General features: G+C 41.9%; 1 protein-coding gene across 1 annotated transcript in view; it reads left to right on the forward strand.

Annotated features, from left to right (window-relative positions):
- Nucleotides 1-23,433, forward strand: part of YIPF7 (Yip1 domain family member 7) — a 90,251-nt gene that overhangs the window by 61,202 nt on the left and 5,616 nt on the right. Inside the window, exon 5 of the mRNA XM_075615243.1 lies at nt 22,107-22,288. Within this exon, the coding sequence (XP_075471358.1) occupies nt 22,107-22,288 (182 nt within the window). The remainder of the gene's footprint in view (nt 1-22,106; nt 22,289-23,433) is intronic.

Consider the following 23,433-nt stretch of genomic DNA (forward strand, 5'->3'; position numbering starts at 1 on the left):
CTTATCTCCCAAAGTGTTGTTCTTTATGACAAAAGGAAATAATGATACAGGTAATTGATACAGTGAAATACTGTAAGATTATGCTCCTCTTTATAGCATTGGTAAGAGCACTGAGCTATAATTAAATTATTCTGAAACTGACTAAATGAAAAAGCTTTTACTTGTCGATATAAAAGGTTTTACATTAAGAAAAAGAAAAAGTAAGGCAATGAGGTTCATGTCAAATCTTGCAAATTGTGTTAGTACTGCCTATGTGAGTGTACTTCTATTCCTAAGAGCGCCGTAAAAGAGATACAGTAATATTCAAACAAGTATGCTGATAAAAACAAAGTTTATGCCTTAGAAAATGCTAACAAGTCAATTAATGGAATTCTAGTTTTAATTATTTTGAAAGATTTAAAAATAATTGATACATAGTATGGCGCATAATCATCACCATTTTCAGCCCATCAATTGTTTATGGCCCTCCCCCAATGACTTTAAAGAGGAAATAATAATGCGGGTGTTAGGTGTATAGAAGTTGAACTGGAGTAGGTGCTGGAAGGAAATACTGGCGGTAGATGTGAGGGAACACCCAAAAGTATAGAGATGGTACGCTGAAGCAAGCAAAGCCGGCAGCATGCTGAACCAAGGAAAAATAAAGGCTTATCAGCAAACCACGCTTGGGGAGGGGGGGGGGGTGCAGATGACAAGGGGCATGCAAATTTGTTATCACTAGTGGGGGCAACTCCTTAAAGGCAAAGATCCAGCTGCAGAAAAAAGATTAAACTGGCGCTTCTAGCAACCCTCCCCCCCACCCCCACAAATGCAAGCTTTAACCTTTCAAGGTTTACATCCAAGAACTCTGTTAACTCCGTGTTGATAATGTATTGTTATAAAAATCAGTAATGGACATTATGTTCCCTGATGTTAATGCAAATTCACAAAAATAATCATATGGAAATCAACAGCCGTTCATGATCTCATTAGCATAGGCATGATAAGTTGGAGAGAGGGTCCCAAGTTAATATATACCTCCCCTAAAACGCACCTTAAGGGCCGTTCTATAGTGGTGGGGCGTGCTACGCCCTGCGCGCGCACGGCAGTTATAGATGGCTGAGGTTAGTCAGCCCTTCTATACAAGGGCCGCGCGCACGCAGGGAGCGGGGAGCCGACAGACAGGGCGAAGACAGGGAAAATCATCTTTTCGCGCCGCTACCGGTGCTGAATGTACTGTATGTATATGTGTGTGTGTGTGTATCTATGTATGCATGTGTATGTATGTATATGTGTGTGATGTGTGTATGTATTTGTGTGTCTGCACAAATTTAATAAATATTTTATTTTTATCAATGTTTTTTTTTAATAATTAATAAAACACACACACACACACACACACACACACACACACACACACACACACACACACACACACACACACACACACACACACACACACACACACACACACACACACACACACACACACACACACACACAGCTCTCACAGTATACTTCCAAAAAGCATGCGGCACATGCACGCACCTTCGAACAGGCACGGCCCCACACACTATATAACAGCCCTTATACAGCACATGGAGAGACACCTGTGAACAAAACGGAGCACCTGTGATATATGCTAATATGAATATGTAAAGTATATTTAAATTAGTTCAATTGACATTTTCCCAGGTGTAGTCTCCTCATTTGTTGGCTAGTGTGAGGTTAAAGGGTTAATTGGTAGAAGAGGTAAAATTGTATAGGATCATAAGGTTCTTCCCCATCTATTTTAGCTCATCACCACTGATGTCATCATGGGTAATTATACCCATGTAAAGTAAATTGCTATAAATAGCCACACCCCTATTCTAGAAGGAGTTCAATTCAATTAGAACTTCAGAGATTTGTGAGTTACTGTAGTCCTGTAAATAGCTTAAGTGTTGTTAGTCTGTAGTTTGGCCATGTCACTTTGTCTTTATTATTTTTAAGTATAGCAGCGTGCACTTTTCATAACCTTTGGAAAGGATAAGGAAGCGAATTAGTGATTATTAGTGCAAGAAGATAAATGGAGGCGGTATCCAATATTTTCCTATCTATCTGAGGGACGGGAATATATAGTCTCCACAGAGAAAGGCTCCAGTGTATAATGAAATCCAAGGAATACTTCTATCCACGTCCCTTTCAATTGGCGTCAAGATAAGTATGTCCTCTGGGTAGGCCCAGGACCCTCGATAAGGTGATTTCCCAACCATTCTATTTTTGATCTGTGTTTTATATTTTCTCATATGGATCTATATTTTTTATGTGATTCTGGAATGTGTTCAATAAAGACGCATCTGTTTTATAAAAGTTTCTAGTGCCCATTTCTATTTTTTACTTTCATACATGCCCAGCCCACCACAACCCATGACCATTTATTTGGCCTGTGAGACTAAGCATTGCTTTTTACCAAGTTCTTCCAGTGTGACACTAGGAGCCGAGAAAAAGGGGTCACTCCGGTATTGGAGGCGTGCTCCTTTTTGTGCACAGGTATCTCTCCATGTGTTGTTAAATGGTGTGTTCAAGGAGGTATATGTAGCACTTGGTACTCTAATGACAAATAGTCTCTATCTTTCTGCCCCTGTCTCTCAATAATAATTGCCCAAGTGTTGCTCTGAAAAGCCTTGGAGATACAGGTTTACTGTAACAGGATTGATTCATAGCTGTGTTGTAGATAGGGTATAGCAGGAGCACTTACGCTGCATTCAATACTGCTGAATAATTCATTTAACACTGACCTTCTTTAAATTTTACCCCACAAATCAAGCATCCCAATAGCCTGCACTCATGGCTATTGTCCCACACTCAGTCACTCCTACCACCCATTGTGACCAAGCACTGCCGTCTACAGCACTTATTCCCTCCCCAGCTTTCTCTGTAAGTTTCCCATTAAACCTCTTAGATTGTAAGCTCTTCGGGGCAGGGATTTCCTTTCCTATTGTCTGATTTTGCTGCACTTATTGTATAATTATAATTCCCTGTACTGTATTCTTTGTGAAGCGCTGAGTACACTTTTGGCGCTATATAAATAAAGACATACAATACAATACTGCCACGGGTGCTATCCAGTGCAAGGACATTTTCCAGCTTAACATGCAAATTACAGTTAGAAAACACTCACATGGTCTACTTTAAATAGTATTTAAATGGTATAAAGTGGTCAATGTTGTGATCCCTACCTTAGACATTTCTCAAGATGTGTTGTAGATCCAGACTCTCACACAGGCAGAGGCTTACATTCAGCAGCTCTTAAGAGCAGCTGTAGTACAGCACAAGCATACAGAAGAGACAATGAGTATTCTAAGTGTAACGGGTATTCCCCCACCCAATCGCATATAGAGTGCATGTGAGGGGGAACCTATATGTTACCAGGTGTGGTGCAATATACCTCTCAGGCTCACAGGAGGTCTGAGCCTCCGCTAGTGAGAGCCTGGGGTGAATCCTCTGGAACGATCTTATAATTACAGCTCCTCCACCTGTGCAGGATTCTAGGAGTGTAGAATGTCCCCTACACAGGACCCACATATATGAACCACATACCCCAAGGTATATATAACACAGGTTTACTATATGGGCAGATAACACAATACACATGCATCAACAATATGAAATCAACAGTACATAACTTCATTGTCACCCTGTAACACTACTAATCACAACTATCCACACACCTCGCAGGGCCTTAACCCCACACAGTATTCCCAAAGTCCTTGTACTCAAAGTCCCGAGAGTTCCACAACCCCACCCACTTGTGGGACAGCGCTGCCCACTAAGATGAAGTGTATAGGTGGTGCACTTGGTGACTTGGATAATACCTGCCCGGCTCTCCTGCAACCGGGTACCGCAGAACTGTGGAAGAGGACCCGTCTGTGTCCAGCGCCGAATCCTCAGCGATGAGGGTCTCCTTCTGAGCAAGCTCACCGCTCATACAGTCTCTGTCTCTGCTCTGCAGAGAATGATTCAGAGCAACACTGACCCTTCTTGTCAGAGCACAAAGCACTGCAGCTGTGTCACTGACTAAACTGACTGCTAACAGGGCAAAGTCCCTACCTAAGGGGCCTTCCCTAAAGCAGTCACAAACTGAAGGGGAGTGGGGTCTTGCTGGGGCCTAAGGGGGGTTTTCTGGCCTAGTGCAAGGGGCCACTTGCTCCCTGCACCTAAACACCCTTCCCCTTACCTTATCCCAGCACCAACTGACTCACAGCACATTGCCCATACAATGTATCCACTCTCTGCAGGGGAAACTGCAAACATTATTGGCTGCCTGCAATCATCTGACTCACCTGCCTCTAAGCCTGCTGGGAGTTGCCGTTCCCCAGGAAGCTCCTGCCTATGGAGACCGCATGGGCGCCTCTCTAATGGCCATCTATGCCTCTGTTTCTGTGCCTGCGCTACCTGTAATGGCCGCCGCAATGCCTTTCGGCGCCTGCGCGAACTATTGTGGCCCGCTTCGCCGCGCGCGCTCTTCCGCTCCTCTCCTACTGGTACTAAGATGGCTGCCGCGCCTATCTGCGGATGCGCAACCCTTCGTGCATGCGCAAGTATCCCCAATATGGTGATGCCAAGCAACATAGCGGCGCCCACCAGTGGAGGTACTCCAGAGCCTCCCGCCACCTCCAAGATGGCGCCCGATGTCGCCCGCACATGCGCACGCCTTCACGCATGCGTGAGCACCAGGACACCGACGGCGCCGGCCAAGATGGCGGAGCCAACTGGGAGAAGTCGCCGTTCCCTTCCCCCACTGCCACAGGGGTAAGGCAGGGGGCAAGGGAAGATCAGGGGAACCGGGAGTGACCCCCTTACATAAGGCTTGCCTTAAACTAGCCCAGTTACATGCTGGGTACATGCAGTGTGTAACCTGGCTGGTTTAAGGCAAGTTTAAGGCATTTCTGCATTGACTAATGACCCATTGGATTAACAGAGCAGGGGTCCTTGGCAGTCCCATTCAAACTGAATGGGACTGCCAGGGTCCCCCGGTGTTAATCTGATGGGCCATTAGTCAATGCAAAAATGCCTTAAACGTGCCTAAAAACACGACCCAGGGTCTTTTTGGCGATTGCCACTGGTTTGTGTTAGAATAACCGCCAACACTACAGTATGTACAGAATTTTTTTTTTTTGAATAAACAAAATAGTATTACCTTGCACGTCCCCACCTAAATGCTGTGTCTGAGCCTTACTCACTTTAGTGGCTTCTAACCCTCTCTAGATCTAGAATCAGTCTACAGTAGCAGCTTCTCTGTATTCATTTTCTCTCCAGGTTTGAACATCGTGTGCTGTTCATGTAAGCCTTTTATCAGACAAAGAGGCTGATTAGCTCTTGCTGCAATGCACCCACATATGCTGTGCTAGCATCCCAGCACCAGCAATAACTGCCACATATACATCCACTTCAGGATGGGCACTGACCTCAGAAACCATACCACAGCCACCAAAGGACAGGAAATCATCATTGCCATTTCTCTTAATCACTCTCTTTTGTATTTTAAGGGTGAAGGGCTGCAGTGAAAAGTACCACCTGCTTACTCAGGTGTTGGAGTCTTTCATAAGTTGTAACAACTTTAAAGCAGCATGATGCATCTCTAGTATAGATTCCGACCCTAGAGATAATAACCGAAAGTCGTGCAGGCCCATTTCATAATGTAGCTAGTCTCACTATCAATAGCGGGATAGCGGGTTTCCCGTGGATACATTTTTTTTGGCTGATGTACATGACTGGGTGCTCTTTGTTAAATCAGGACCCTACAACATAGAGGCACTACAGAGCAAATCATTTAATCTCACAAATGAATCATGGCAAGCTGCTTTCCACTGAACCATATTTGTATACTGTATAAAGCAGAAGCTTTAGTGAGATCTGTTAGAGAGCAGCAATAGTCGCAAAATCTGGAATTCCAGTACTCAGCCATTCCAAAAAAGGTCATACTGTACCTGCTTCATTGCCCGCAGGACTGCACATTCTTTTATGGCCTCCACTTTGTGAAACATAGATTTGAGTATCCCAATGCCTACCACATCGACTAGCTACTGTGTTTCTTGACCACCAAGAAAACACTTTGACGGGTTTGCAGTCAACGCTGTCTTTCTCAGGTCTCCCAAGATTGCTGTCAATTTAAATAGATGACCTTCCAAATCAGTACTATAGATGACAATGTAATCTAGGTAAGCGACACTGTATTCTGTGTGTCCGTGTAACACTTTTTCAATCAGCCTTTGGAGTGTCACAGGAGCATATTGTAGCCCAATTGACAGCCTCATAATCTGAAATAACCCTTGGAGGTAGCAAATGCATTTCTTTCTAGACTCTCTCAATACTGAAATTTGCCATTATCCCTTTTATACATCTATTGTAGCGATAAATGTAGCTCTACCCAAGATGTATACCGTCTCTTCAATATGAGTAATTGGTTAGTTAGGCGTAACATTTAAAAACAGCATTTAGGTGCCTGAAATCGACACAAAATCGTGTTGGGCCGTCTTTTTTGGTACCAGATGTATTGGGCTACACCACTCATTGCTTTATTCCTCTACCAGTGCCAGTTTCAGCATGTTTGTTTAACTTTTGCTATATAGTACACTGGCATTTAGGTGTTTGGGAATTCTCCTGTTGTTTAGTTGTTTAGTGTTACCTTTACACAAGTGTCTATTACAATTTTATGTTCAATCAGTTGTATCTTCCCAGGAATCTCTGTAGACGCATCCGTAAATGTCTCAACTACCTCCTTCATTTGATGCAGTGACACGTTAGAAAGGCTTTTATCATGAATCATCAGCTGCGATTAGTCATGTACTTATCTAGCTTGATGGACAAACTCTTGTGCAGATTGAACAGGTTATGCAAGAAACACTTCCCTTTTAACCTATGGTTTTATAAAGTTCACATGATATACCTGTGAAACCTCTCAGTGTATCTGGAATATAGACCTCATAATCTACCTTCCCTACACAAGATTTTCTATAGCCCTAACTCTTTTGCCAGCAATTTACTTTCAGAGTATGGTAGTAACATCAGCATTCACTTGGGACAATTTTCCTTCAGATGGGTGTTTCCGTTAGGGAATAGATCCCCTATCTCTCTTGACCTCATTAGGTTGTCTCGTGAAAATGTTCCTACACGTACTTGTTAAATTGTTTCCCTCAATTGTATCACATACTAGACTATATTCTCTGCACGGCATGTCTCCGCTTCCAAAGTCCCTTTAACGAGATCTGGGATTCCATGTGGTTGTCACCGGTATAAGAAGTCGAAAGGCAAGAATGCCGTGGATGGGAATGGGACTTTACGGATTGCGAAAAACACAGAGTAAAGTGTGTGTAAAGAATCATGGTCATCGAATTTCATAAACTTGCAGAGCAAAAGACTTTAGATCTTATTAAAACGCTTCACCAGTCCGTTCATCTCTGGTATACTGATGTCCGGAATTGATCAGTTAAGATTTTATCTGGCAACCCCACTCTGGCAAATATATTTTCAAGTTCAAAAGCAACTGTGCGAGCGGTATTACTCTGAAGTGGGACTTCTGGGTACCTGGTGGCATTATCTACCACCACCATAATGTGCGTATACTAGAGATAAACGAAACTGTCAACATTTGTTCCTCAAATTTTTTCACAAACTTTTCAAATTCTTTGCAAATCCACGGAAGTTCATTTCAACTTTGTATTATTAAAAACACATGCAAAAACATGCAATTCTGCCTTTCACTACTATGGTTCACTTCAGCTTACTTTAAAAGTTTGTCCATAACCTAGAATATGGGTTTGGGGGGTGGGGGGGGGAGAGGGATGGACAAACTTCTTTACTAGAGTCCCAGGTTAAATACAAACATGCCTTTAGACAACATGATGAGAGACACTTGTGCAAAAAAAGAAGCCCGTCTGTTAAAATGCTAATTTAAGATATTTAAATACACTTTACTGTATATATACTGTATGCCTATGAGATTTGGGAACCAACAACTTAACAACATCCCCTCCTGTATTTTTGTGTTTATCAACACGGTACAGCATCTCATCCGGAAGCTCAAACCGAGGGTGGTTTGCAGCTCTAGGGGAATCTTAGACTTTCCCATTTACTACTGCTACCCACTCCCATGAATATTGAAGTGTCTCATCCTCTTTCTGGATGACACCCAATTTGGGCAATTTAGCTACTGTGAACTGATCAGGCCTTCTAAACGGTGTACTGTGCATAGGTCTCACATCTTGCTCTCAGGAACCTTCTAGGGGTCCAATACATTAAACTAAACCCCTTGAATGGTAAGACATCAACTATCTCCCAATCCCTGTTACATTCATCTGACAACCCCGTTGTGGTACTGGTGTGTATAATTGCCTCCCAATCTCTGCCTATTACTATAGCTGATAAAAAAGTGGAAGAAAAATAAAACCCCACGAATGCTGCGCATTAAATGAAAGAGATGAGGATTACATATTATGAGGAGTGATGTATTGTAGTCCTAAAAATGAGATCCTTTCTATAAAATAAGTAGACATGACGAGTGTACACATACCGCATACATGCAAGTTGTTTCCATCGCATACAGTATTAAAAACACAGAAAAAATATAGTGCTCACTAATACGTAATGATATAATATGAAATAAGGATTTGCGTCCAATAATGCCTAGGTTAGCAAAGGGTGCAACCAATGAGCTAGATAAATTGTATATCACAAAATAGAGAGTATGGTGATTTGACCTCCACTCTCTAGCTAGAAGCTAATTTTTGGATGCACTCCAGGACTATTAAAACATAACATTTAATGAATAATATTAAAAAAGGTTTACACACTAATAATTAATAAAGAAAAAAACAAAAAAAAAAAACATGTGTGGTGTATTTAAAAAAAGTGTGGGGATGGACCAGGATTGGTAACGTGAACCCAAAGGTGTATTGCCTAGTAGAGGTAGTTGCCACACTATAGTGGTGATTAGATATGCAATGTAACCACCAGAGGGTACCTAACAATTAGTAGGATAGTGTATCCGGCTGCATAACTCAACAACCAATGGCTAGAGTGTAGCTTACTGGTGCTGTACTAGAAACAGTCACTAACACAGCATACCCATCAAGCCAACCTATGATTGCTATCTGGTGAAAACCCTCCTGTTAGATGTTGTGAGTAGTTGTCTAGGCCAGAGTCAATAGTAATGGGTACAGTATATATAGAGAAATCTTGTCATAATGAAGGTCTGACCCATTAATGGATAAAGACACCTGACTACTAAGTGGCAAGGAATCAATGTAAACTCAGGTAGGGTAACACACAATCATAGGTTGGTGGTATGTGGATTGAGCCTGTGTAGGACAGAATCTATATACTGCTCTATTGTGCAGTGTGATGTAAAAATGGCTATCATGCCGACAATAAACTAATTGCCATATCAATTCCTTCTCTGCAATGTGTGGTATTCTAATGTACTGTATCAAGTCTACAGTTGTAATATCCCATATAAATATGACAGCATAAGGGTACAGCCCATTCCTACAAATATGCAATAGTATATAAAGTATATCTGCTCAATTGATCACACAATACTGTTAATAAAGTGGTGACGATACACCAATAATATACACAAACATCAATGCAGTGCTGGCTATATAATAACCTCTCCGTGTATAGTGCAGTATAACAAGATATACAGCGCACAATACATCAACAGAGAGGTATAGCCACATATGGTATAGTCTGCAATACTATAACAGAGCCTGGTGTAATTTAACAAAGCCTGTTCAATAGGTCACAAAATAATATTGGTGTGTGAATGGCAGAAAACTAAAACCATTGCAAAGATAGTAATGTAATAGTGTAGTACTGGCTGTATAGTCTCCTGCTGCCACTATATTGAACCACAGAGGATGTAAAATGCAGAGCAATTGAATAGGAATCGATGACAATATAACACTCTAAATACAGCAAAGAGTAAATATAGTGATAGCACACGGCGATGCTTAACAGGGAAATGCACTGAAGCACACAGTACAAAACCAGCAAACAACAAGCTAGTAGCAGCCTCGTGGAGGATACAGTTACCACGGTACACAGTGCCTGGTCTCCTCCCAGATGACGTCACTGCGTCGAACGCCCTACACGTTTCCCTCCTCAACGGAGATTCGTCAGGGGCATCCCCACCCTATTTTTAAATACACCACACATGTTTTTTCTTTTTTCTTTTCTTTTTTTTTTATTTATTAATTATTAGTGTGTAAACCTTTTTTTTAATATTATTCATTAAATGTTATGTTTTAATAGTCCTGGAGTGCAACCAAAAATCAAACAGTTTGAATGTTTAAAAAAACATGATTTGTCAAAAATATATAATCTTAGTGTAATCCCATTCATTGTTGGGGAGGTGGCTAGATGCCACGAGTATGAGAATGGTTTGAACGCAATAAGGTAAAAATAGCCATAGCTACAGTATTATTAAAAGAAAATCCAGTTTCTGGAGGGTAAATTTGAAACACAGGAATTCATGGTTGCGATAGCAATGGAACACTTTAAAAACATAACCTGAGTCTTATGCGAGCCCACCCAGGAAGAAGCATGTTGTTGCACTTAAAACGTGTGTTGGTGCTCGTAGCGCCATACTATAGTAAACAGAGATGCCTGCATTTTCACTATCAGCATCCATCACCTGTAAAGTAGCTCATCTTATTTGTGCCGCATACAGAAAGACCACGTAATTGATTTTAGTAACAGAGTGTTCTTTATAGGGACCCTCTTCTTCCTTACCTTAATTCTCTCTCCCTCTCTCTCTTCCTACAATATATATTGTAGGGACCAGCAGACAGCTCAGCTCAGCCTATGGAAGCTCAATTCCTGACTAATTATTTGCTGTTGTGGTTCATAGAATACTGTAACGCGTAGCTCACCACAAACGAAGCATGACCATGGTGCTGAGGTAGGGAATTTAATAACACCAGCCCACAGGCACGCGGGCACGCCTAGAATGTAGATTGATCGTGCAAGCCAGGTCAGGAGTATAGACGTGAGAATAGTAGAGGGTACTTACTTTATGCTTGAAGTGCTTTCACGGTTACAAATACAATCAACAAAATAAATATCCCTTGGAGGTATGCAGTTAGTAAACAGTGTGCACCATAACCCATCAGCTGGTTTAGTTCACACTACTAGAGCTATTGTTCTGAATAACAGAGACTGTATGAATTCAACTTCTGATCCTATTAGGTCTGGAACCATACCCCATTCCTAAGGTGCCTTAGATTTGTCACCCCAATAACAGTTTATGTGCTGTGGGAAGCAAGTAGAATCCCTTCTAGGGTCTAATCTTGGGTCCCAAATCAAGGTTTGTAGAGTTTTATTTATTGTAAAATAAAGTATTTAAATTCAGTATATGTCTGGCACTCGCAGATGGCACAGTGAATATTTTTGTCCTCTTTCTCTCTCTTTCCAAACAGATGAATAATCATCTCCCGTGTTTACTACCATTACATTACTCCTGTTAGCATCTACACCTCTAATTTTGGGCTGATCGAGATTTGAAGTGTTCCTTTCGGGCACTTCTTCATTTTCCATATTAATACAGCTGCAGGCACTGTTCTTCCCACTAACACATTCTGAACACTTCCAGTTTTTCCTGAATATGAACCCCATTGATGGATCATTCATCGGTTGTGGGGTCCTTTCTGCTTGAGACTCAGGCCCCAAAATGATTGGACCAGATCCCCTTTTCTGGGGGCTTGTGGTCTTCCTTGGTTGACTATCTGTGATGAAAACTTTGCACCCATGCATGCCAGCACTCTCCCACACCATCACATGGGTATTCCGAGGTGTAAACCGCGTGATTTCGTAAAATTATGACTGCTGCATCTGTAATACTTACATTATATGCTTATTTTAGAAATCGCATCTTGAACAGCCACAAAAATATTCAGGTTGTTTCCCTGGTTGAAAAAAGCCAACGATCTATTGAAGCTAATATGTGATATTCTTGGTGAATGTTTTGTAAGGGATTGATTAATAATTCTTAATCTATATCTTTTCTTAATAATGTTATTCCATGACTCGGAGATGTTTTGAAAATCTTTACAAGGATGTTATTCTTTCTTGACAGGAGTGTAGCTTTTAGAACTTCAAAACGCATTGAATAGAGGAATACTTGCAGCTGTGATATTGCTGTTGTTTGCATCCATACTGGATAGTTTGCACTTCAAAGGATAGAAAGGGTACATCAAGGGTTTTTTAAGAAGTGGCTGACTCAAACTAAGCACGGACCCTAATAATAGTTTTGTCAAGTTTTCGATCTAGTGCCAAGAGCCACAATGAAAGGTATACTACTGTAGATGAGATGTAGAGACAAATAGTTGGCATTATGTTTTAGAAACTCAATTTCAATTTCTATTGCTATTTTTTTTCTTTTCATATAGTGATGTAACCCCCATTCCCCGGCTATGAATGGTGTTACATCAGATTAGATAAAAAAAAGAGAATGACAACTGGGGTTTTACCGGTTATGTCTTGCTCACTGTTGTGATCGTTGCGTTAGTGGTGAGAAATGGGTGCTGCTTCGGATCTTGTAATAAGGATTTTATACTCAGTAGATAATAGCACTCAATATCACTAATGTTATATGGCAATCTTAAAAATATATTTTATTTAATTGATTTTAAAATAAATGGTGCATGAAAAGAGGGTACGTATTGAAATACATCATGACACTATGGGGGCTATGCACTAAGCTCCGATAAGTCACTTTTAGACCGCAAAGTGCTCTTCGATCGTGATTTTTGGCTCAACCCGATGCACTAAGCTACGCAAACAGGCACGTTGCGGTCTAAAAATGACTTTTTTCAGGAATTTTTTCTAAGTCCAACTTTGCTCGATCGCAACCCTGTTTGCGTTAAATTCTGCCCTTAAGCAGGATGCACTAAGCAACGCAACCTTAGCAAACACGAAAGTTGCTTTGATTAGAACAGGTCAAGTCAGAGTAGACACAAAGAAATCTGGACTTAGAAAAAAATCTGGCTTTTTCTTTTTGCATGCGCAAAACCCATACAGCAGGCTGGCGGATGTCCCCGGCTGAGCCCGGGGGTCCCCGCGGGAGTGCGGGGGTCCCTGTGGGAGTCCGGCGGTACCCACGGCCTTCCCGGGGTACCCGCGGACCTGCGGTACCAATGTTGCACCTCCAAAAATAAGAAACAACAATTCTAACTAAATACACCCCCCTAACACATACTATACAGTAATGGCCAAAATTACTATTATCCAAATATGGATAATAATGCATTTGGCCATTTTAAATACATTTAACATTCAATAAATACAGTCATAACATATTACACTTACCTTTTACAGGCACCCACGATGAAGGCCGTCTTCATCCTCATCTTCATTCTGTCCATGCCCCTACGGTGCTGCAAAACATGCACAACAATTACAATAGCCAATGTAATGTCCCCTAACCCCTTAATCACCATAGCGGTTATTAACCGCTAGTCATTAAGGGGTTAACCCACCCTCACCCACCACTCGGGAGGCCTACATACCCTCCCACACTAACCCCCCACCCCGTGAGGCCTAACCACCCTCACCCACTACCCACAAGGGAGGCCTACCCATATAGCCTTGGGGCCAATACTCCCTCTCCCCACCCCCAGTGCCCACAATAAAAACAATACACTGCCCCACAATAAACATCATTCTATTTATTAAATACATAACCCATCCCCTGTGCCCCCCCCATAAATACATGATTTATTCTTTTACATACAGGGTTCATACCCCAGCCCCACGCAAGTCCCCGGCGGGCTGGCGGGTCACCTGACAGACCTACAGGGTACCAGCAACTTGTTTCACACAGGTTCTGGAGGCCTGTTGGTGGGTCCCGCCAAGCGCCATGGCCCCCAGGTGGTCTCCTTGAGTCACCGTGGGCCACAATAGGGTCCCCATGGTAGGCCCACGGATGTCTGGGAGCCCAGGGTCAGACCCACAGGTGTCTGCGGGGCCTCGGGTGGTTCTCACGGGGGTCTGGGGAACTCACGAGTGCTCACTACGGGTCCGCGGTGCCCCCACGGATGTGGGACCACCGCTTCATCCCCGCAGACTACTGGTCCGCGGTGCCCCCACAGATGTGGGACCACCGCTTCATCCCGCAGGTGTCACCCGTGGAACCACCAGCTTTATACCCGTCAGATACCCGAGGAGACCGCAGGTGGTCTCCACGTCTCACACAGAACCAAGGAACCAACCCTGAATGTAAAATAAATAAACCGGACCTATACATACACCCCCCCCCCCCTCAACACCTACAGTACAATAATGTGCCAAATAACTATTATCCAGATATGGATAATAGATTATTTGCCCATTATTAAACACATAAAACATGCATAAATCAAAACATGCATTTTTAATCTTAAAATCAACACAGTGCATGTTAAAATAAATCCAGCAGCCATTGCAAATATAAAAAAAACAAACTGCAGCTACACAAATGTCTATGAAATGTCACACATTTGCATTGATTTTGGTAGCCAAGTGGGAAATACATCCCAACTCTGATTGGCTCTAGTACCATGTGACAGGCTTTCATGACGTCACATCCGTTCTCCCCCAAGCCTCTGTCACATGGTCTACTAGAGCCAATCAGAAATGGGATGTATTTCCCATTCTCTGATTGGCTACCGTACCATGTGAGACCGGCCATATTTCTTTTAATGACATCATCTTAAAGGCAATTGAAGCAAAGCCATTCTGATTGGCTGTGCTTTCATTGCCTATAAATGACGTCATAATTTTTTTTTTCATCGGCCAAATAACATGTTTTTCACGGCCCAATCAGGACCGTGGGAAACATTTGACCAAAATGTGACATCATAGGCCTATAAAAGCCTATGTCGCCTCATTTTTAAGCTAGTCGCCGAGGAGGGAACATCTCCCCTCCTAAGAAGAGAAGAAGGGCGTGGCGTAAGAAGATGGAAGAAGATGGAAGAAGGCCCCAGAAGACCCCAAAGAAGAAAGAAGACACAGACGTGGATTTGTTATGGTTTTTTATTTTATGGCTTACCTGTGGATTGGTTCCTGTGCTTCCGGGTTGCTTGGATTTCGGAGAGTGGACATCTAATGGTGAGTAAACAAAAGAAAAGTTTATTATTTTTACTTTTACAGGTTTTTATGATTTTTCATTCATGTCTTTTATTTTTTCACTCCCATTTAATGCCCGTTAATATAATACATTCACGGACACTGAATGGGTGTATTGTATGTGAATTTTGTATGTAAATGCATTGTATTTTATGCTGTATTATTGCCCCTGTATGTTATGTTTATCTATCTGTATGGATAGACATACAGGGATAATAATTGATTGTTTGGCTCATGTTTAGGTTCTTTTCATGTATGGATAATGTATTTAGCATCTTTATTTTGTCATTGTTGTGAATAATGTAATTTGTATTTAGCTAATGGCTTCTTTATGGTACTTAGATTAGAATGATGGTGGTTAATTTAAATTAGAATTGTTTTGGCAATGGTTTTGGCTTTAGCAATTGAATAGGGAATTGTATAATTGATTTGTATTGTATTTTAATTGTTTGAGGAAATGGATTAATTGATTAATGCTAATTGTATTGATGTTGGTTAGTTTCTAATTGATTTTCAGGATGGCATTGGTGGTTAGGGGACATTGTTCATAGTGTATTTTATTGTTACATATATTTTGCATAGTGTTACATGATGCACAGATTAATTGCATCATGTACACACTCTATGCAATTGTGTGACATTTCATATACATTTGTGGAGCTGCTGATTTGTTGGCTTATATTTGCAATAGATGCTAGATTTATTGTACAATGTGGGGATTTTAAGATTAAAAATTCATGTTTTGATTTGTGCATGTTTTATGTGTTTCATAATGGGCAAATAATATATTATCCATATCTGGATAATAGTTATTTTGCACATTATTGTACTGTAGGTGTTGGGGGGGTATTGGCCCCAAGGGTATGTGGGTAGGCCTCTCTTGTGGGTAGTGGGTGAGGGTGGTTAGGCCTCATGGGGTGGGGGGTTAGAGTGGGAGGGTATGTAGGCCTCCCGAGTGGTGTGTGAGGGTGGGTTAACCCCTTAATGACTGTAACGGTTAATAACCGCTATGGTGATTAAGGGGTTAGGGGACATTACATTGGCTATTGTAATTGTTGTGCATGTTTTGCAGCACCATAAGGGCATGGGCAGAATGAAGATGAGGATGAAGATGGCCTTCATCATGGGTGCCTGTAAAACGTAAGTGTTAAATGTTTTGACTGTATTTATTGTAATTTAAATGTATTTAAAATGGGCAAATGCATTATTATCCATATGTGGATAATAGTAATTTTGCCCATTACAGTACTGTATGTGTTAGGGGGCGGGTGGGATGTGTGTTGTTTATTGGGGGCAATTGTCCCCAATAAACATGCTAATGTGCCTTAACCCCTTCATTGCCTTAGCGGCTATCCGCTAAGGTAATGAAGCAGCATTAATGTATTTTTAGTAATAGTGTGCGGGATCAGGGGGTACCTTGAGCTGAACCGCATTGATTTCTGCCATCTTTATAGAGCCCACGTCGCGTCTTGGACACTATAAATATGGCGGCGGCACTGGCACCCGATGCCCCATACCGGGCCTGTAACTCGGGAAGCAGGGGGTCTCTGAGGCAGAAATCAATGCGGTTCAGCTCAGGGGACTCCCTGCTCCCGCACACTATTATTTAAAATACATTAATGCTGCTTCATTACCATAGCGGATAGCCGCAAAGGTAATGAATTATTGTTTAGTGTTATGTATGTTTTAATACTAGTGTAGATGTGCAGGGGGTCTCTTGAGCTGAACCGCATTGGTTTCAGGTCCGAGGATCCCCTACTTCAGGAGATACAGCCCCCTTTATGGGGTGCCGGTATCCCCTGCAGAATGTAAATAACCCGGTCACGTGACGCAGGAGCTTTAAACTGCAGGGGATACCGGCACCCCATAACGGGGCCTGTAACTCCTGAAGTGGGTCCTCGGACCTGAAACCAATGCGGAAATCTAGCGTTATCTGCTCATGTACACTATTATTAAAATGTATTTATTTAGTGTACGATCGCCTGTAACAGTCTTGCATGGAGATAGCAAATATCCAGGCAAATGTTACATGCAGCTTTTTTTTCTGTCAGCTAGCGAACGGAAAGGTTCAGAACGCTAGCAGGGGGGGGGGGGGGGGGGGGGGGAAGCAACACGTACGCTGTGGCTGTTCTGAGCTATTTTGAGCAGGTACGTTAAAAAATGGCCTCAAGGACTTAGTGCATCGCGTCCCAGGCTTCACTTTTTAACGAACCTGCTTTTATGCCAAATCAGAACGCAAAGCCATTGAGCTTAGTGCATAGCCCCCTATGTGTCTAGTAGCTGACAGAGTGCCTGAAATAGCAAGTCGCTATCATAGATTAGACCCTTTATTTAAGGTCTCAAAGTGGCAGTGTCAAATTACTATAATAGTGTAGATCATTACTTGAATTCCCCCCTTGGCCAGGGAGAGGAATAAGATGGTGTAGGGCTGTGAATGGTAAGTCTCATCCGATATTGAGGTGAGGTTCTTGCTCTATATAGGAATAGTCAGGCTTCACTATATATGAGAAATTAACAGATTGCTGCAGCTATGAAATATATCAGTTCTGAACCTCTATAGTGGGGATTCAGATCGCATTATATTGTTTGGCTGACAGAGGTATTACCTGCATGTGAGCTGCTGTTGTAGCAATGCTGCTAACTTGTGAAAGTTCCTCTGAATAGCCTCCGTTGGGTATTCGAAGGAGAGCGCAATGTAAGCTATCAAGCTATATCGATGGCGTTACGTGCCATTCACCTCAAAATCGCAGCCATAATGAAAGTAAGTATCTATCAGGATGAAATATTACTGACACTGCCAAAGTTAAAATATCGACGATCGTTTCACGATGTTCTGCTTTCTCAAGACTTTGGGCTAATGGAGGACGCGATCCTGTTGCTTCATATATACCCAATACCTTGCACTGATTGGTTGTTGAACCTGTTAGAAGGACAACTGTGATTGGCTGATGCGTTATTCATGCTAATGAGGCATGACATCACACTGGTGAGTTATATTGACATGAGTTTCAAAGTCACCACTAGGGGCAGCCCTACATTGCCATGCCTGATCATATTCATTGAATAGAGGCATACATTGTTGCTGTATCTTGTTTAAGTAACGGTTCAGTGTTTTAATAATGCTGTTACAATGTTTTGGGCTACCACCTGTGCTGCAGTGCCAATGTTACTCAAATTAGAGAGACAAACGGTTTATAGTATGTCTAGTTTGTATCTAAGTTGTATTGAAGTATTTATAGAAGCGATTTCTACACCAAGACAAATTTCCCTAGCCAATTCCAGTCTGGGTTTCGTCCCAAACACTCCACCGTAACTACCCTGCTAAAAGTTTGCAATGAAATCCAGTGTGGAATGGAACGGGGACAACTCACTGGTGCAGTATTCCTAGATTTTGCAAAGGCTTTTGACACAGTTGATCATGTTATCCTGCTTAACAAACTCCAGAGCTCTGGAATAGGGAAACATGCTTTAAACTGGTTTCAGTCCTACCTATCAGGAAGATCCCAACATGTGTCCATCTCAGGCTCTAACTCCAACCCCCTGGATATCACCCGTGGTGTCCCGCAAGGCTCTGTTCTGGGGCCCCTACTCTTCTCAGTGTTCATTAATGATCTTCCCACAGCTTGTAAGGAAGCCTCAATACACATGTATGCAGATGACACAATCCTATATGCACACAGCCATAGCCTCTTTGACCTTCAACACATACTTCAGTCTGACTTTTTGAGACTCGAAAACTGGATTTCCCAAAACAAACTGTTTTTAAACACTGACAAGACTGTAACAATGGTATTTGGGACCAAGACTAAATTTGTAAAGCTTCCAGTGACTGAGCTCCTGATTAGAACCAATGCTAACACCACCCTAACACCTGTCACTAGTTTTAAATACCTGGGCTTATGGTTTGACTCCCACTTAACATTCAGGATGCACATTGATACCCTGACAACCAAGACCTATGCCAAACTAGGGGTACTTTTCAGGAACAAATCCTCCCTAAGTCTCCTGGTCAGAAAGCGTATTGCACAGCAGATGCTAATGCCAATTATTGACTATGGAGACATAGTATATGGCTCGGCTCCTCAAACCCACCTTAGCAAACTTGACACCCTCTACAATTCAATTTGTCGTTTTGTTCTCCAATGCAACTACAACACACATCACTGCGAAATGCTCAAAGAACTAGATTGGTCATCACTAGAGTCTAGGCGCAAAGTTCACCTTTCCTGTCTCACCCTCAAATACTTTCTGGGCAAGCTACCCAGCTACCTGAACAAGCTCCTCACCCCTACCACATGCAGCACCTATCACCTGAGATCAGACTCCAAAAGACTATTCATGGTCCCAAGGCTCAACAAAGTATCCGGACGTTCCTCCTTCTCCTTCCATGCACCCCAAAACTGGAACAACCTACCAGAGACTCTCACATCCACCACCAGTTTAAGTTCTTTCAAATCTAAGGCTGTCTCACACTTTAATCTGGTCTGTAACTGTTTCATACGCTCATAATATATATTTTCTTTAACTGTCTTGTATATAATGTATACCTTGTTCATTTATGTAACTGTACTTGTACCCATGTATTATTTGTTTTACTCTGTGCCCAGGACATACTTGAAAACGAGAGGTAACTCTCAATGTATTACTTCCTGGTAAAATATTTTATAAATAAATAAATAAGTATAGATACGGGCTACAGTTTGTGCTGCAATGCCAATACTACTCAAATTTGCAGTGTGATATGTATGCAGTAAGGTAAATAAAGTTAAATGAAGGAGTTAAAAAGTAAGCCTTCGTTCAATCCTTGTGGGGATGATGTTCCCAAATTGTAGATCCATCTTGCCTCCCTGAGTAGTAATAATTGGTCCCAGTCACCCCCTCTGATGCCTAACATGGGATGCTCAATACCAATGGTGTATTGCTTACTACAGTTCTCAGTTCAGCACCTTATCTATAATACTCTATTGATTAATTAGCTGAGCAGAGGTTCACCTACTCTCCCTTCCCCTCCCCCTCTCTCCCACGGTATATCAATAAGCATTTGTAGACAGAAGTGATCCGTGGGTAGAGCCCGCCGGATGAAGAGATACTATGAAGTACACACATGGAGTGATGAAGATTTAAGAACAAAAAAACAAAATGGTGATGTACCTTTAAAAAGATGGTTTACCTACAACTGTACTCAGCAATACAATAACGACAAACAGCACTCACAATAGTAAGCAGATATACAATGCGGGGTGCCGTGGACTAAAGAGGACCCAATCCCTCTCAACACAATACACAATACTGAATGGTCCAGCACTCCCTATATAAAGAAATCAGATCATTGGTATAAAACCAAAAAAGTGTAATTTAATATACTGTATGCACAAGTGAATCAAAAAACATACAATACCACACATAGAAAACTGTAATAACATATAGGTAGAACCACATACGGGGTGTGTGGGGGAAAGAGGTGGGGGTGTGGGTGGGGGGGCAAGATAACAAAAAAGTGGGTATAAAGGGGAGTACAGGGGGGGCAATGTTTCGGAGAACACCCCTTCGTCAGGCCCATTCCCCTTAGCCCCTGAGGGACAGAAGGGTACTTCTCTGACCCCACAACCCACAAGGACAGACACCCTTTTGAGTGAGGAGCAGGAGCGTTTGGACAATTACATTGAGGACTGTGTGGTTTGATTCACTTTATCTATTTCATATGACCTTTGGACGTTTTGTCCTGCATCCTCATTGATATCCTATTTTTCCATTTTTGCATACTGCATTATATTTTCCCATTGTAGTACCCATTATTAGTGGAGGATTTGCTTATCTTTATTTGAGGCTTGGTTGTGTCCTTGTGGGTTGTGGGGCCAGGGAAGTACCCTTCTGTCCCTCAGGGGCTGAGGGTAACGGGCCTGACGAAGGGGTGTTCCCCGAAACGTTGCCCCCCTGTAATCCCCTTTATACCCATATTTTTGTTATCTTGCCCCCCCCCCCCACCCCTCCCACCTCTTTCCCCCACACACCCCGTATGTGGTTCTACCTATATGTTATTACAGTTTTCTATGTGTGGTATTGTATGTTTTTTGATTCACTTGTGCATATATTAAATTACACTTTTTTGGTTTTATACCAATGATCTGATTTCTTTATATAGGGAGTGCTGGACCATCCAGTATTGTGTATTACAATTGTACTCAGGTAATTCTAGTGATAGAATAAATAACAGGGAACATAAATAACACTGTGTGACGTGCACCGACAGGTGATTAGCTTTTTTAAAATCTTCATCACTTCATGATGTGCGCTCCTTAGGATCTCTTCATCCAGCGAGCTCTACTCACGGATCCCTTCTTTTTATATCAGATTAGTCCATAAAACATAATTGCTCAGTCTCTCCACCCTGTAGATGGTGTGTGGGTGAGTGCTGGCTGGGTGTGGTTGAAAGTGCAGTATAGAAATGGGCGCCATGAAATTTTATAAAAGAAAAAAGGTTTTATTGATCACCTTTTCAACTCAGTTCACACAGTCACAGCACAATGCGTGTGGCAAATAATAAGCACTTTCTTTAACAGTTGCATAGAGGATAGGATGCATTGAGAACCTGATGTTTGAGTTGATTCAAAGTGAATAAAAGCTCCATTATAAGCAACCATATGAGGACAGTGAGTTCTGGTTGTGGTTGGGGCAACCCTGTGAGAACAGGACAATGTTGCAACTCTGGAAAACAATAAAGTATGACAGAACTCATCTTAATACAGATTGCTAAACACACAAACCTATGTACAGGACTCACACTGATGGCCCGAATCAGAACTTTGAAGAACCTGCTTCCAGAACAAAGGGTGGACCTATATATATCCTTTGTCCTACCTGTAGTGATATCACTGATCACGGGGTAGAAAGGGGATGGGTGAACCCTGAGTGATCCCACCCAATTATTTTGCATAATAATGTTCTATAACATCTGATATGACTGAACCTTTCCTTATTTGCAGGCAGGAAAGATTCATTTTGGATATGTATACACAATGAGTATACTTGGATGCATTGGAATACATGCTTTATTGAACCTGATGAGCATTGCAGGTGTCTCATACGGATGTGTTGCCAGTGTCTTGGGTTACTGCCTTCTGCCCATGGTTATACTGTCTTGCTGTGCCATATTGTTTTCGTTACAGTAAGTATTGAAACCACACATTTTAACTGTGTTTTACATTGTACATTGATTTCAGTGTTACTATTTTTCTCCTGAATGATAGCAGTAAATATAAAATGTAATTGAAATTGTCTTCCAGAGAGGATGCCTAAAATGTACATAGATACAGTATAAGTATCACATTTAATTGACATTTTTCAAAATTCTGATTATACAGTAAATGTCTACTAACGAACCCACTATAAATTCATACAAGAAGAAATAGCTTCTGCTCAGCCTATATATTGTGTAATTTATAAGGGGTGCATCTAGGGATACCACTATAAATTCTTCATAAACCGTAGAAAGTTTCTACTTTAGCTTAAATGTTTTGGCTAACATCATCCCCTGCAATGTTGTAATTTACTGCAATCTAAACTATATATTATATTAAATATTTTACGTATCTGTTCACGTATATAATATAACATATTTTAATTGTACATTAAAATGTATTACAGTCAGACACATAGAGGTACATGGATACAAAGAAAAGACAGCGCAAAAAAACCATAGTGTAGTAAATTCAATTAATATTTATAAAGTGAAGGTGAGTATTGCACGTACATCAAATTAAAGGGTTAATAGCATGACATGTTTAGGGACATGTTACCACTCAGCAGGAACAGCCAGACACCAATGCAGAGATCTTTACACGTTCACCCTCTTTGCTGCCAGCATCCAGGGAGACTCTGTGTTGCTCTGTGGTGGCGAGTCGTGTTGAAGGAGCTCCAGGCAGTGGATCGGCAGAGATGATCTCAGCTCACTTCCGTATTACTCCACGCTGGCGTGTGACGTCATCCGGCGGCGTCTCTCAGCCTCTCGCGTCTCACACGTGTGGATCAGGAGAGATGGTCTCAACTTGCTTCCTTGTTACTCCACGCTGGCGTGTGACGTCATCCGGCGGCGTCTTACAGCCTGATGAAAGTACGAAAGTACGAAACGCGTAGGAGAGGGCGCGTTCCTACTATTCCCATTGTGGCTACTATTTTGAACATTAGTTCTCTGCGGGACTTGTTTGGGACAATTTGCCACCATTAGAAAGAATATCGCTAAAGAATTAACACGTTCGAGACGCGACAGGCTGTAAGACGCCGCCGGATGACGTCACACGCCAGCGTGGAGTA

This window comes from Ascaphus truei, chromosome 1 (genome assembly GCF_040206685.1).
Source record: "Ascaphus truei isolate aAscTru1 chromosome 1, aAscTru1.hap1, whole genome shotgun sequence".
NCBI lineage: Eukaryota > Metazoa > Chordata > Amphibia > Anura > Ascaphidae > Ascaphus > Ascaphus truei.